The sequence below is a fragment of the Equus asinus genome, chromosome 3, assembly GCF_041296235.1.
Source record: "Equus asinus isolate D_3611 breed Donkey chromosome 3, EquAss-T2T_v2, whole genome shotgun sequence".
Lineage (NCBI taxonomy): Eukaryota > Metazoa > Chordata > Mammalia > Perissodactyla > Equidae > Equus > Equus asinus.
In genome coordinates, this window is record NC_091792.1 from 124,233,085 (window position 1) to 124,249,121 (window position 16,037).

Genomic DNA, 16,037 nt, shown 5'->3' on the forward strand with positions numbered 1-16,037 from the left:
GACTAGTGAGGATTTAGTTATGCACAGTACTCATTACAGAGTATGTGGAGGACTTTGTACATATTAGTTACTCTCTCCCATATACTCTATCATCTCAGGGAGATCTATTTTTTTCTGACTTGATTTCCTTGATTTTTAATTGTTTTTGAAAGAAAACATATATCTTTCTGTTATGGAATACCGGACACTGTGCTAAATTCTTGATACTCATTATCTCATTTAGTGCTGACACTAACCTTGAGTCTACTCATCATGTTCAAGGGCAGCCTGACTGGGCAGGAAGTATCTGCTGAGGCTAAGTGCCAGACCAAAGTCCCTTAAATTTTCCCAGTACAAATAATATTAGTATTTCAGGAACTATCATCGTTTAAAATAGTAGTCACTTGTCCACATATTATCATATTCTTTTCTATGGTCCTGAAGAATCTAGAACAGAAAATACTGACCCATCAATGATGCCTTTCATGAAGAGATGATAGTGCCATAGCACAGACTCTGGAGTGAGCTAGCCTAGGTTGTCACCCCGAAGTCTACCACTTATTAGCTGTGAACCTTCAATGAGTTACTTCTGCCTGTTTCCTCACGTGTTACAACAGGATGAATGGTTGTACCTAGCTCATAGGTTGCTGTGAGCGTTAAGGGAGTTAATTTGAATAAACCATTTGGAAAAATGCCTACCACGTGGTAAATCCTATTTGTGTCATTTATTATTATGACGGTCCATGCTGCCATCTACCTCATTTGAGAATCACTACTTGGTATTATAATGGGAAGTCCTCTGTATTTTATAGTTATTGTGATTGGTTGATAAGCTTTGAACAATTTCTTTGTTGATTGCAAACTGATAGCCACTGTTCTGTCTCTCTTATCCCCAAATAATAGAAATTTCTAGAATATCCAGAGGGATAGCATTGATTACAGCTGTACCCAAACAATATTTCCTATCCAAATAAGACACTGAAAGGAAATTAAGTAGCATATAGTGAGGATACTGGTAATACTAGTACTAATGATGATAAGATTTGCTGTATACTTTTGGGGTCATCTTATTTAATCTTCATAATAAGTCAGCATGGTATGCATTATTAATTTTTTATGGATGAGGAAATAGACTAAATGAGATTAATAAACTTGTATAAAATCACCTGTTTAAGTGATGGACCCAAGATAATTTCTGTCTAACTTTGAGAACTCTGCCATTTAACAGATGGACCAAGAAAATTTCTAACTTTGAGAACTCTGCCTTTTATCTTCACAGGGGGCATGGGGATGTGGGGGCTTGTGGAGAATTCCAGAGCTGCTGAGTGAGATTGTATGGATGTGTGCTGAAGGTATTCTGTGGGTAGCTTTTCCCATTTGCCTCTGTCTTGTGCTCATGTGCCAAGATGTTGGTTTTGATTGACAAGGGAAATTATGCCCAATAATTAAGTCTTCAAAGACCTAAGATGTGTCAGAATGGTAATTACTAAACTGTTCATTGAGACTCTAGGATGATATTTTCCTAAGGAAGTTAAGTTTTAAGCATTTGAGGAGCATTAGAAATCAATTTCCTATGAGATTTCGGTAAAAAGTTAATTCTGGGCTGGTATTTATCTTCTATAATTCTCATTTCCCTCTTCACTCAAGGAGAGAATTTGCTGGGTCAGGGATGTTTCTAGAGATCATGCAAAAATAAAACCAAAAAAAAAAAATCAGTGTAAATATGAGAAGTAGAGTGTGCTAAATTCTTTCCAAGGTGGTATGCCTTTAAGTTTTCTAATTATTCCAGTATAGTAAAACATTAAACCTGAGTAAATGCCAGCTGGCATATCTATATCATTACTAGTTCATCTTTTAGGAGTGGCCAGCCAAAAATTCACTCTTGTGTACAGTCTTAGCCTACTCTTACACATCCTCTCCCAGCTCCTGGGCCAGCCAATATGGTGCATTTTCAGCTTCTAAAAACAGGGACTGGCATCAATACTTGAATGTGTCAGAAAAAATTCTATGGTTATTGAAATGTTTTCAGGGTAGATGCCAGCTAAGCCATTTACCACAGATGCACCGTCTTCCTAGATGCAGCGGAAGCCTGGCCTCTTATCTGAACGGTTGGCTTCTGTTTGCTGTTCTTTTGGTGTTTAAGTAAATGCTCCAGCTAAAAGCAGGTATGATAAGCACATCCTTGTCATGCTAGTGCTTTCTTTAAATTTGGACTCCAGGCAGAGAGAGTTTTTTAATGTCTAAAGGGATGACGACTTGAAACGCTTAGCCAATTGTTCATGCCAGTTACTTTCCTAATTTTGCCAACAGTCATAAAATAAGAACCATAATAACTGAAGGGCTATTCTACAAACTTTAAAATCAAGTTGACTCAAAACAATGAAAGAGAAATGGAAAGTGGCCACATATCTAGCCTTTTTTGCAATGATGTCCGTAACATCGTTTAACGTCTTCATGAACCTTGTGATCTACCCTCTCTAACAATCAGAAATTAATTTTTGGACTTATGGCTCAGCAATTGCATTAATATACTGTTTACTTGGCATCAATAAGGGAATTTATTTGCATGAAAGCAGGAGAAAATGAAGACTACTACTTCTTGTCCTCAGGAGAATTTGTTCTATTATAAAAAAAAAAATGCTCAAAGCAACATGGAGAATCCTAAATGGCTTATATTTGAGTTTGAAGTTTCTTTCTGGTTATCACATTATGGTCTTTGTAGAATTTTGTGAATTCTTCTCAGAGTAGTATTCTCTTTTAGACTTCACTGTTCATATTTTATTTCCAGGTGCTTTCAGACTAATTTCTATAATATTATAGGAAATATCTCTAAGAAGCTTGTGGAACATTTTTGAATTCTTAATAGGCCATTAAGGTTAAATTGTTATGAAAAAACAGAAAAATTTTGATTTATCTTTAAACTTTGTAGCTAAAATTTTTCAAAATTAATTTAAGGTTTGTTCATACAGCTCAGAGCCAGCATGGGAACGGTGCCATTTTTCTGAGTTTTACAATAGAGGCCTGAAAATTCTAAAGTCTCTTTCTGAAACAAAGTACAATGAAATCACAATACTTAGTGCATTTTCATAGATAGTTAGATATCTATGTATTTGACTGAATAAATACATTTTAAAATCTATTTTAGACTAATATAAATGTCAAAAATATCACGAATTTTTTTCTTAGGGAGTACAACCAAGTCCTCAATTTTCTTTCTCCGTGTAGTCTATGGAATGTTTTTAAAAGATCTATAGCTCATGTGTTGCACAGTTGGTCTAATTTTTCATGTTCTAGACATTGACAATTCAGTAGGCACTGGAGCTGAAAAAGTGAGTTTATATGTACTGTGCATTTATCGTGTGCCTGACACTATGTGAAATATTATGGTAAATCCTGAAGTAATGTTAGACTCTTCTGCCCTCAAGGAGGTTATGCTCAGTCAAGTTGAGGAAACAAGTCTTGCATACAGGGAACAATACAAGGCAGAATAGAATTCAGTGCTGAGTTGAGGAGACAATATCATTTCTCCCTAAATCAAAATATTATGCTTCTTTTATTGTTCCATAGGGCTCACTATCTCTTCAGTTTAACATATATTATTTGACTTTCAGCCAGGGATTGGCATGGATTGGAGTATATAGTTTGGACACCTTCATCATCGTCATCGTCATCATTGTTATCCCCAAACACGTGGGTGGGTCAGTTCAGGAGCTATCCTAGGCAACACATAGAATGAGTTTAAATTGATATAGTAAATCCCCACAGAAATTTCCAAGATTAGCTAGATAACATGGATTAGATCTACAGATAGGAAAAGGTGCAGAAAGGGACACTTGGACAAATATTGGCATCCTTAAATAATGCATATCTCTATAGTTCTGGTGGCAAGTGGAATTTTTCAAGTGAGAATGGGAACTAACCTTTTTCTAGGCTCAGGAGAAGGCTTCCCTGGAGACGATATGCTTCAGAAGCCTGCTGATGAAAGAGAAGTGACTCTATTCTTGTTGCAAATATTTTCCTGCTGACCGTAAACTGATGGGTAATAGATGTCCAATATTTTTAAAGCCAAATTGCTCTAGAAATCTATGGAATATACCTTTATCGTTTTATATAAACTAAGCTCTTTCATAACAGGTAATTTATTATTTTAATTGAATAGGTAATATTCAGTTAAAGATCGTAAGTATCTATAATCTTTACAGCAAACCCAATAGGTAGATATCAAAACAAGTCCAGTGAGTTTTCCTAACTAAGCCCAAATCACACTGAGCCAATGATTTGAAGAGCCAGGATTTGAATCATATCTTTCTCTCACTCCAAAGCCTATGCTAGTTTCACTGAACCATTAGGATTCAAATCTTCCATCACAGATGGTTTGATTTGAGTTACTGCAAACTTTGTTACCTGCACCCCACCAAATACCTAAGTCTTTTTGTTTGTTTATGTTTTGCATAGAAGTAATGGTAAAGTATTTTGTCTCTTTTGCTTTGAAGGAATAACCACAGTCCTCACCATGACCACACTGAGCATCAGTGCACGACATTCTTTGCCCAAAGTGTCTTACGCTACTGCCATGGACTGGTTCATAGCTGTCTGCTTTGCTTTTGTATTTTCGGCCCTTATTGAGTTTGCTGCTGTCAACTATTTTACCAATATTCAAATGGAAAAAGCCAAAAAGAAGACGTCGAAAGCTCTCCAGGAAATTCCAGCTGTTCCAGTGCTGAGAGAAAAGCATCCTGAAGTACCTTTGCAGGTATTTGACTTAATCTCCTTCAGTTTAAGATTTCAGCTTTTTTCTTGGTCACATTTGCATCACCAGGGGAAAAACCGAAAACCTAAAAATCCCAATGACAATTTGAAAGTCAATTTAAAAATCCAGGAAATTATAAAATGATAATTATGAATTTAAACTTTAAAACCATGATTAATCACTTAGAAATTAAGCAGCTCAGGGGGCTGGCCCCGTGGCCGAGTGGTTAAGTTCGCGTGCTCCGCTGCAGGCGGCCCAGTGTTTCGTTGGTTCGAATCCTGGGTGCGGACATGGCACTGCTCATCAAACCACGCTGAGGCAGCATCCCACATGCCACAACTAGATGGACCCACAACGAAGAATATACAACTATGTACCGGGGGGCTTTGGGGAGAAAAAGGAAAAAAATAAAATCTTAAAAAAAAAAAAATTAAGCAGCTCTGGATGAGCTAGATGTACATGGAACTAGTTGTTTGAAAGTTTTTTTCAGAATTAAACATTTTTGACAGAAAGGGGCAAAATCTTATGTGTACTATTAAGGGGAACCTGTGGATATCTTTGAGTGGGTTGGAAAGGCATTTTAGTAGAATTCAGTGAACAAAGTAAAGCAGCGGTTCTTAACATGGCCCCACATTAGAGTCACCCCATGAGGCTGGGTGCAGCCTGTGCTTCGATTTAAGACGAATAAAACCAATAAGTAAGAGGGCTCATAGTTGTAGTTGATGTACATCCAAAATTGAAAATTCTCACCCTAAGGGGCAGATCTAAAAGGATGTGAAAGCCTAATAAGAGCTACAGCAATTTACACTGGGCACATCTGTGATTTGATATTAAAAAAAAATTTTTAAGTGACTTTTTTCTCATGGACTCCAGTTGTTCAAAAATAACAGATCTTCATGTCAACAGGTCCTCTTCCCCCCTCCCCATCTCCCCAGATCTCTACTCTCTCTCCCTCACTCTTACTCTACTCAGCTTCTTTCTTGAATCAGCAGACAGGTGTCTGTGGTCACTTGTACACACCCTGATGGCTGGTGCCACAAATGGTGACCCAAAACTCTTTTTGTCTGCGTGTGCCCAAATCAAAGCATATATACATCATCAACTTTATTCTTCTAGGTGTTAACTCTTTCCCTTACTTAGTCATTCATTCAGTTTTTCACTCATTAAAAAATATACATTTAATGCCAACTGTGTGCCAGACCCTATTTATGGTCTTGGAATCCACAGTATACAAAAATCCTCAGCAAATATCCTACCCTGTGGAGTTTACATTTAAACTTTAATTAATTAATTAATTAAATTAAGTGTAGGATGAGGAGAGGGAGACAGATGATCTAAAAAACAAATAAAAATAAACATAGTTTACTGTTCCCTTAAAAAAATCAAGCCTTTGATTTATTTATATATTTATTTTACTGTTTCTGTTTTCTAACTTTTGATTCATAATTTATTTTAACACCATCTTTCTACAGGTTAATTTTGTTACTCTTCTTCTAGCTACTTGAGTTTAATACTTACTAATTTATTTTCACTGTTTCTTATTTAATAATAAAATTTGCTTTATTGCGGTGAGATTTCTTTTGCATAAAGCTTAGGCCATAATTCATAACTTTTGATATATGAAATTATCATAATTATTTGTTAAATATTCCGCAATTATGTTCTGTTTCTCTCTATGGCTAAGACTTGTTTGGAAGATAATATTAAAATTTCCAAATGTGATTTTGTTTGTTTATTTAGCTCTGCTGCTTATCTTACTTGTGTCATGCTGTGTTCAGGAATGTTACCTGTACAGATTTGAATGTGACTGATACTTTTATTCTGCCCTGAATTATGCTAAAAACTTATATGTGTTTGATAGCAATTTGGAAGGAGTTGATTTTTAGTTATTAAATTAATTTTACTTAAAGGGTTATTGTTTCACCCTTTTAATGAGTCACTTGTTGTCTTCCTGATGTTTCAAATACCAAGAAAGATATGAAAAATTATCCCATTAATATTATGAGATTCTGTTAATATGTTTTGCATTTTAACTATTTTTGTTTTATACACTTTGATGCTGTGATAGTCAACATGTAAAGAGTCATAACTGCTCTGTTTCAATATCAGTCTATGGATTTAATCATAAAATAGCCTTTTATTTTTTGTCCCATCTCCTACCTTTCCCTTGAATTCTATTTGGCCTGATTTTAATATTTTTCATATTCCTTCTTTCTTTTTGTTTTTGGTGAAGAAGATTTGCTCTGAGCTAACACCTGTTGCCAATCTTCCCCCTTATTTTTGGCTTGAGGAGGATTAGCCTGGAGCTAACATCTGTGCCAATCTTCCTCTGTTTTGTAAGTGGGTCACCGCCATGGCATGGCTTGACGAGCAGCATGTAGGTCCACACCCGGGATCTGAACTCAGGCTGCTGAAGCAGAGTGCACCGCACTTCACCACTATGCCATGGAGCTGGCCCCTATATTCTTTCTTAATATTAACTTTTGTAATATATCTCTATTGCTAAATTTTCCTTCTTTGTTCTTTTTTCATGTACTTTGGAAACTATATCACATTTTTATTTCACTAATGGTTAACTTTAACTTTTAAAACAACATGTTTCAACTTATTATTTTCTAATAATGTTGAAATTGTAAAATATATTGACTCTTTCATGTTGCTATTAACTCCCCCAACCCCAGGTTTGCTCAAGTCCAAAGATTCTGGATTTAGAGACATATTTTGTATATATAACTTTTTCTGTTTATAATGAGTTAATGGTATTCTCTTTTTATTTTTGCAAAATGATGAGACTCCTTGTGCTAGTATTACAATATTGTAAATACTTGAAAGTACCCCTTAACCAGAGTACAAGTATTCTTCAGAATTTCAAAAGGTGAAAAGAAAACCAATAATCATCTATTTGCTCCTTGAAACATATCTCTTGACTATAGCAATTGCCATCGCTGGTAGATGCTTGGTTGAGCACATCCAATTGGTTAAGTCCACTCTGATTCAGAAACTCCTCTTGGCAGCATGGACCACATGCTGTGTGCTAATGGCAAAACCAAGATCAAGAAGATGAAATTTGTGAAGGGCATAGAGTCGTAGTATTTAAGGGTTAGGAAGGACTTTATAATAAATCTAGTCAAAATATGGATCATATGCTTTGTGTCCTCTACAATGTGTAACTATATATGTGTGATAATTTGAATCTCCACAGCAGTTTAGTTGACGAATATCTGTGTTCTAAAGACAGTGATGAATGAGTTGGCCCGCCCATCCTCCTGACTCTAGATTGCTGCCAGAGCGCAGCTGGCTTTGGAGTGTCAGTTGTGTCATTGAATGGCTTCAGGGTCAGGTTCAACTTTGAAGGTTGAGAACACATGAAAATTGAGGGAGAAAGAGAGAGACAGAAAGAAAAAGATACATAAGGAGAAAGCAATCAATAAGGGGAAAGAGTGTGTTAGGAGCAAAGTTTTAAAACATGTTACTGGAAAGAAATATTCTAAGAATCTTATAAGGTTTGGAGTTCCAGTAGAGATTCTAACCAGACAGCTGAATTTTGCTTATTCTAATATGTGTTTCAACTTGTATGGCTGTTTATTTATTTGAATGATATTGCTGTGTTTAAACTGTGTTTGGAATTGCCTTCAGAGTCTACATGACATTTGGTAACTCGATAGTCCTTTGGGTAAGCTCACTAGTGGTTTGTTTTGTTGTCACTATATGTGACCTATGGACTGTTAATGGCCTGGCAGAGGTTTGTGGTGACATTTCTGTTCTTTGGGAATTGCAAGGCTTATGATTTATGGAATATTTATGAAGCAAGGAGAAAAGGTCGGTTGGAGAATCTAAGAGCAGTTATGGGCAGCTTCAGCATGTCTTTGGGCATCTCAGGAGGCAAAGCAGCTGTTTTGTTTCTACCTCAAAACTACCTTGATTCTGCCTTTGACATTGTCCTTCCAATATTTGAGTTGGGCTCCATTTTTGTGGTTCTATCCTTCCATACCCTTTCTACTTCTTAGAGTACCTACTCTCTCACTGATGCAAGGGATTTGGATTAATAAGATGATTTGGAAAATAACTATAAAATAAAAAGAGACTGTTTCTTTAAAAAATCGTGTTTTTAAAAAAGTCACTTGAAAATAGAGGCTATAGTCCTTGTTTGGTTGGAATGTATGCACATTGCATCTTGTGAAAAAAATCCAATTATATAATGACTCTTGAACTCTTAAATTGTGTCAGGTACTATGTGATATGCTTCACATGTATTACTTAATTTCAAGCTCACAATAACTATTTTGCAGATGAAGAAACTGAGGCTTGCAGTTGTTAAGTGCTAATTCAGGCTAATACAGCTAGAAAATGGTAAACACAATATTTAAATTAATTCAGCTATGTCTGAGTGCAATGTTTGTTCTCTTAAACTCTATTTTATAGTATTTAATTTATTATGTGTCTATAAAGATAGCCATTAAAATATATATAGATATATAAAATATTATTTTATAATCAGCCCAATGCAGAGGTTTTTTATGAATAGAAAACAATAGCAAAATACTCTGAATACTCTTTATGTGCCAGTAAGAAGAACTTCTACGGACATTTATATATAATTTAATTCTAACAATTTATAAAATATGTCCTGTTATTATCCATGTTTTATCAGTGAGGAAATTGATAGTTAAAGATCAAGTAATCTGCTGAAGTTCGTCTATCTGGTAAGTGGCAGTGCCGGACCAGTAAACCCTATATTTTTAAGCCTCAGGTCTTAATGACTGATTAGAAATGTTGGATGAGGGAAACAGAGGAGGAGATGAATGATAGCGGCATCATTCACTAGGATAGGGAAGAGCAATGAAGCACGTTTAATAAAGAAGTTAATTAGTTCAAGTTTAGTTAGGTGGAAATTTCCATAGCAGGACATTTTCCCCTATCCCACAATAATGATGACTTTCTTTTTTCAAAGTACAAGTGCATACTTCACTGCATACCTTTTCTCTCCCATCTACCTAATTCTGTTGTCTGTTTCCATTTCACTGTGACAGTTCTTCATGGACTTTTCAATTTTAAAGTGTTCGTTGATTCTTACAGGGATATTTGTAAAATTAAAGAGCTATTTGCTCTGCTTAGAGTCTTTAAGAAAGAAGATGATTAAAAAATGTATAAGTAATTCGAGATACACCTTGGATTCAATAATTCAAGTGTACTCATGAGAATCTCCCTTTTTACAACCCATTCTTCAAAGTCAAGCTCCCAGCCTTATTTTCCATATTTGGCTCATTCTGACTGATCTCAAAGATATGGTCACAAGTATCCACATCTACAAATTGAGGGCAATAGTAGAACCTACTGGAAAGGCTTATAGTGAGGATTAAATTACATCATGCATGTGAAGTACACAGTACAGTGCTTAGTGCCCAGTAAATAATAACTGTGATTATTATTATCCTTTATTTCTTTAAGCACCACCAACATTTAAAGTACACATTGCAGAATTTATCGTTGATAATATCCTGAAGTATTTACCATAAACTGTTTCATATGTGACTGCTATATTTACCTAGCTAGATGGTAAGCTCCTTAATAAAATTGACGATGGCTTCATTCTATTTTCCCAGATAGCACATAGCACAGGGTTTAATAGTTAGAATTGTTTATTGGTGGATTATGATGAGCCAACTATAGGAACAGGACAATAAGAAATGTATCGCCTCTAAAAATCAATTATTTATCACCAATTTCAAAAAACATTTGTCTTTTATGTAAAATTCTTTCTCACCAGAGCAAATGTGAACATCAGGCAGATGTTAAGCAGTGAGTTAGAGCCAGGTTACTGTGAGCATCTAAAACAGCAGAGAACTCATTCTTAGCATTCTGAGGCACAGTTGTCAGCAGTTGGACTTTGAGAGTGGGCAGCAACAGAGAACTGATGAGGTCTTGAAAACAAAGAGAGCAAAGCAAAAAATCTACAAGTGCAGCTATGCAGTATAAGGAAAGTATAGTTTGTTGTCCTTTGGTCATTTTAGTCATATCAGTGGCTGTGAATGACATCAATGTTAAACACGATTCCCCAGGCCTTGGTAATATGCAAGCTTCATTCTATTCCAATAGGGTGTACAAACTAGGTCAGTTTCAGATTTTCGTTTCAATCATTCTCCAAATTCCTCTTAGAAATGATGTTCTTTAAATAGTTGAAGCTAAAATGCAAAAAAACCTTTTATTTTTCCACTCGTCCTTATTTCTTTCATTTCTTAACTTAGTTTAAAATCCCTTTCCTTGGCAGTTTGAAAAAGGACATGAAGCAGTACTGTCAGTTCACTTGACATTTAGGTGTGTCTGTGACAGTAGTTTAATGACATTCTTTAAATCTTATATAAGTCGTACCTCCCCAAACCCATACCTTTTTTCAGTTCAGAATGTTCTTTAGTTAGTAGTGCTCTTTAGGCAATGAGTAATTGTTTAATTGCACAATTATTAAACTGTATGATTTAAATGTCAAGAATATCTGAATTATGTTTCATCTTCAGCCATATTTTTCATCTGTTAGATTTATTGTGTGTCTTGTGCAGGTTCCTGAGAAATTTACAGGTTGCTAACCCGTGAGAGCAATTCTAGTCATTTAACAAGTGTTTACCAGGCAACTAATATGCACCAGTCACCATGCAAGGCATTGGGGACTCAAAGACAAAACCTAGGAACTTAGTCTAGTGAAGGAGACAGGCTATTAATCTTGTGAGTGACTATATTTGGTATCTGGAACTGTGGTCTGAGTCTTGATTAGAATAATCCAAGCAGGCTTATCATAGTGCAAACTCAGTGTCAAATCTTCATTGCTGCCTTACACCTGTCTGATGCAATGCCGATCTACATATCCGATTATATACTGGGAACCTGTTATATTTGTGGATATATTTATGGGACACCTATTAAGTATCAGTATTCTAGGAATACTGTGCTCACTCCCTTCATAGATATGAGGGTAGTGGAAAGGACAGACATTCAACGATTAATTTCAAATAATTAAATAATGAGAAATGTGCAAAATGCTGTCAAGGAGAGGTAGAGGGAATCGTGATAAATTGTATCAGAGAAAGTTAAACTGAGACTTCAAATTATTTCCTTGAAAAGCAAAAAGTGACAAAGGATATCATTCAAAATGACAAAGGGAGGAGAAACAATCAATTTTAGTAGTTTATTGAAACAATATTGTGCATATTTTGGTAATTATTGATAATAACATCACATGGGAAGAAAATGCCAACATTAGCTTCATAATTGAAAATTTAGGCTCTGTCCTCTTCCAGAAGGGGAAACGTCATAATTTTAATGCCTCATTAAGAAGGCTACTTATATTAGCTATGGTTCAAGGAGGGAGTGGGGCATCTTACAAACCTCGTGTAATGTAGTGTGAGGTGTGTGTGTGGTACAGATATAGATTAACAGTAAATTTGTTCTTTTATTTGCATGTATTCTCTGTTTACAAATATCATAGCAAAGGAAGAAGGCATGAAGTCTATCTATTTAGTACATAGAATTTGGAGAGGTAGCATATCACCATCATCATCATCATCATTTATTGAGTGTCTGTGATGTGCCATATATATATATAGTGCTAGTTGCTTTACATGTGTTATCTTAATGTCCACAATGAGTCCTGGGATAAGCGGCTGTGTTGTTATCCACGTAATTTTATGGTTGAGGAAAATGAGCCTGGGTGAAATGTTTCGGACACTTTCAGTTCCATGGTGCTGCCTCTCACCCTTGAGAAAACAGCTAGGCACGAAGGGATTTTTATCTTTACTCTCAGTTCTCCAGTGTAGTTTTTGTCATACAATCCAATATTTGGGTTTGCATTTCTCTATCTGTTAGATGATGCAGTTAGACAAGATTATATCCAATTCCCTTCTAATTTAAAAATGTGTGTTCCTACAAACTCACTCACTCTCTATCACTAATGCCAGCTTGCTTTGTGCTCTTTAGCCTGCGCTTGCTTTAGTAAAAACTGATTAGAGGGACGTTGGTTCTTTTTGGGCTCACCTAATCAGATCAAATTAAATATTCAGGTTATTTTATGTGCACCTATACAGCAAAAATCCATACAGTTCCAACAGCAGTTACAGCATCAACTGGTACTGTGTCACTATGTACCAGAGAGTATTTGAAGCATTTTACATATATTAACTCATATAATTGTCATAGCAATCCTGGCCTGTCTTCATCCTATTTTACAGGTGGGGAAATGGAGACCCCGAGGCCTACGTGATTTGTCCAAAATCATACAGCTGTGAAGTAACTGAGCCTAGATTTAAACCCAGGTAGTCAGGCTCCAGAGTCTAGGTTTACAACAGCTAGAGATTGCTACCCCTCAGTTACAGCCTACTACCACCAGTGTTGACCTTCTTCTGTGCCTACCGCCACATACTCACGCCTCACCCTGTTCCCAGTTTTTCTGAAGGTTGTCTTAATGTTCACATTGTTGAAAGCGTAAGCCATACTCTGAAACTCTACCCCATTTATAAAGCAGTCCTATCCCTTAGCTAGTAGTTTAGTTTACATAGAAGCCAAAGTCATAGAAGATTAGTCACAGTCTCCAAATCTCCAATTTTGCATAAAATATATGTGGGTTTTTTTCAAGGCTAAAAATCGCCAAGTGGTTTAGCACAGTCATTTTGACAAACTGTAGACTAACCCATAGTTTTCCCAATTTTTTGATATTTTAAGCATTCAAAAGTATTACTATTACTTTTGGTTTGAAATAACTTATCTTACAGGCATTAATAGATTCAATTAACAATATTTACTTACAACATACATTCAGAAGAATTCAGTTTTAAAGGTTATGGGGAAAATTTTTAAAAAGTTCAAGAGGTGGTTTTGACCCTAAATGAAATTAGACTATGGTAAGTGACAAGGTACAGTGATGTAAATAATCAAGGGGAACAGATGTTCTGTAGGGACCAAGGACTGTTGTAAAGCAACGTGCTGAACTTCGGGAGGGGCTGGCGGGAGAACTCAGCCTGGTGTTGAGGTGTATTTTACTGACGGTCAGCAGCAAAGAAGTGAACCAGTTCATTACTGTAGGTATCATTAGTTTGGTTTGTGATACTTACAGACTAGCTTAAGGATCATTCTAGAATTGTATAATTAATCAGCTATTACTGTATTGTATTGGAATTTTTATTACTTCTCCATTTACTCTATTACTTTCCAGCACATCTGGCACAAATTTGCTCAGAACCTAGCAAGTGCTCAAGAAATACTTAGTGATTGATTTCCTTCCTCATACGACTGAGATACAGGCTCAGTTGCCAGGGATAGCAATATATGAAGGAACCACATACATATTTTCACAGGTGAAATTTTATTAAAAGGTTTTTAAAATGATGTTTCAAATTTTTATTAATTTGGTGATTTTTTCATCTATGTTAGCAATGTGAGTGGGCCAGCACTTCTTGTTAGAGTTTAAAAAAAATTCGGCTTCAAAAATATACAGCTGCTTGAAACAAATTCCCTCAATGTTTAGCTACATTTTCCAGTAAGTTCTCTTCCCTAAACTACTGAGTAAGATTATTCATTCCTTCTGGTTTATTTGGCTAAGCTGCCAATTTCCCTTTTGCTATTTTGAGGGACTAATTTCCCACAACATAATATACATCGCTAAATCTCTAGCTTTTCACTTACCTCAGATGATTTAGAAGTTTCAAGAATCCTCAGTTCAGATATTACTTATTTCATTTCACTTAAATAGATTAGAGAAATTATGCATAAAAAGTCTTCGGTAGAAGATAATTATGTATTTTGGTCAATTTAAGGAGAGGATCCTTACAATCAGGTTGTGTGGCATGATGTGTTTTTCTAAATATTTTCTAGTATTTCAGATCCCTCATGATTCTTACCCTTCCTAGTTTCTTTGCTTGAATAATACCTCGTATTCTTTCTCAAAGTCTTTTCTGCTGCCCTTGTTAGTGATCCTGAATTTTCACATTCCTCTTGCTTAGTTATTCTGTAGGATTCTACTCTTTCTCTCTCAGTTTTTCTCTCTTGAACTTTGACTTCAATTTTTATAACTGTAATATTTTCATATAGATGACTAGCATGGGGATTTCTCTATTCTCTCCAGTGTCATGACTCACCAACAATGTGGTCCACTGAATTTTTCTTCTCTCTCAAACTATCTCTCTCTTTAGAGGGAAGATTGGCTAAAACAAAGTTTTTGTCTCATTTTACTTGTGTTTTATTTGGCTATTTGAAAATAATTGTGGACTCCATAGTCAGAGGAAAGGCTGTCTTTAGAAGATTCAGAGAAGAGAATTGGGGTGGAGGATGACAGTGGGTTTAGTTTCTCTGTGAACACTTTCTATTTTTGCCACCCTGGAAGGTTTTTCTAAGGCCAGTCAGTTTAATGTGGATATCAAGGGGTCCCTTGAAAGTAAAAATTTGTACCGTGAAAATATTAGATAAAGGGAGGAGGTGTGGAGGTAGAGGAGCACCACCATTTAGCATATCTATACTCTCTCTTTGGCAAGATCTTTGGCACTTGAGGGATGACATTTTCAGAGAACTTGGCAGAAGGTGGGGAGGACTCTGTATCCAAAAAGCAGAAAGTCAACTCTTTATATACAAAGTGAGTATACTATTGTCTCTAGCTAACCAACCATGAGCACTTGTGAACATCTGGGATTAGTCTATTGGACAGATTGAAAACAAACATTTTGAAGAATACAAACTTTAAGACCAATGCTTAGCACAGAGCCTGGTACCTAGTAAATGCCCATCTGATTTGCTGACTGAATCAATGAATGAAAAAATGAATGAATGCAATATAATACCTGCAAAATATTATTAATAATAGTAACGGGAAAGAGAAGTCCTAAATGACAACAATAACAGAGAAAACTCCCATAAACTTATTCTTGGATTGCTTTTTTAATTTTTGAGAGCTTTGGGATTACTGAAGGAAATCTGTATCACTCCTTTCTTGACCCCAAACCACTTAGTTTTTTGGAACTCTCCCATATGAAGCAACCCCCCTCCACGCCCTTTCATTGGCTTGCCTTTGACTCTTGGTTTTGTGGCTTGGGTTATCTCTGTCTCCAAGTGTAGAGGGGCTACAAGATGGGAGGTGAGCGTCCTGCTCAATTCTACTGTTCGGGATATACCCAGAACACAAGGAAATGGTCCCTGGTTTTGTGTGAAAAGGGATCTAATTGATGCCTTTCTGAGAGCTGATTTGAATACAGAAGCTCTGATAAGGGCATCCTGTTTGAAAGGTGAGAAAAGGAGGCCTCTGTGGAGCTTGAAAGGTGCTTCCCCAGAAAGTAAG

At 36.0% G+C, this 16,037-nt stretch overlaps 1 protein-coding gene across 3 annotated transcripts in view; it reads left to right on the forward strand.

Annotated features, from left to right (window-relative positions):
- GABRA4 (gamma-aminobutyric acid type A receptor subunit alpha4) overlaps window positions 1-16,037 on the forward strand; it is a 63,809-nt gene that overhangs the window by 22,698 nt on the left and 25,074 nt on the right. For all 3 annotated transcript variants that reach the window (XM_070505953.1, XM_014857139.3, XM_070505952.1), the window contains exon 8: window positions 4,473-4,732. In XM_070505953.1, the coding sequence (XP_070362054.1) occupies window positions 4,473-4,732 (260 nt within the window). The remainder of the gene's footprint in view (window positions 1-4,472; window positions 4,733-16,037) is intronic.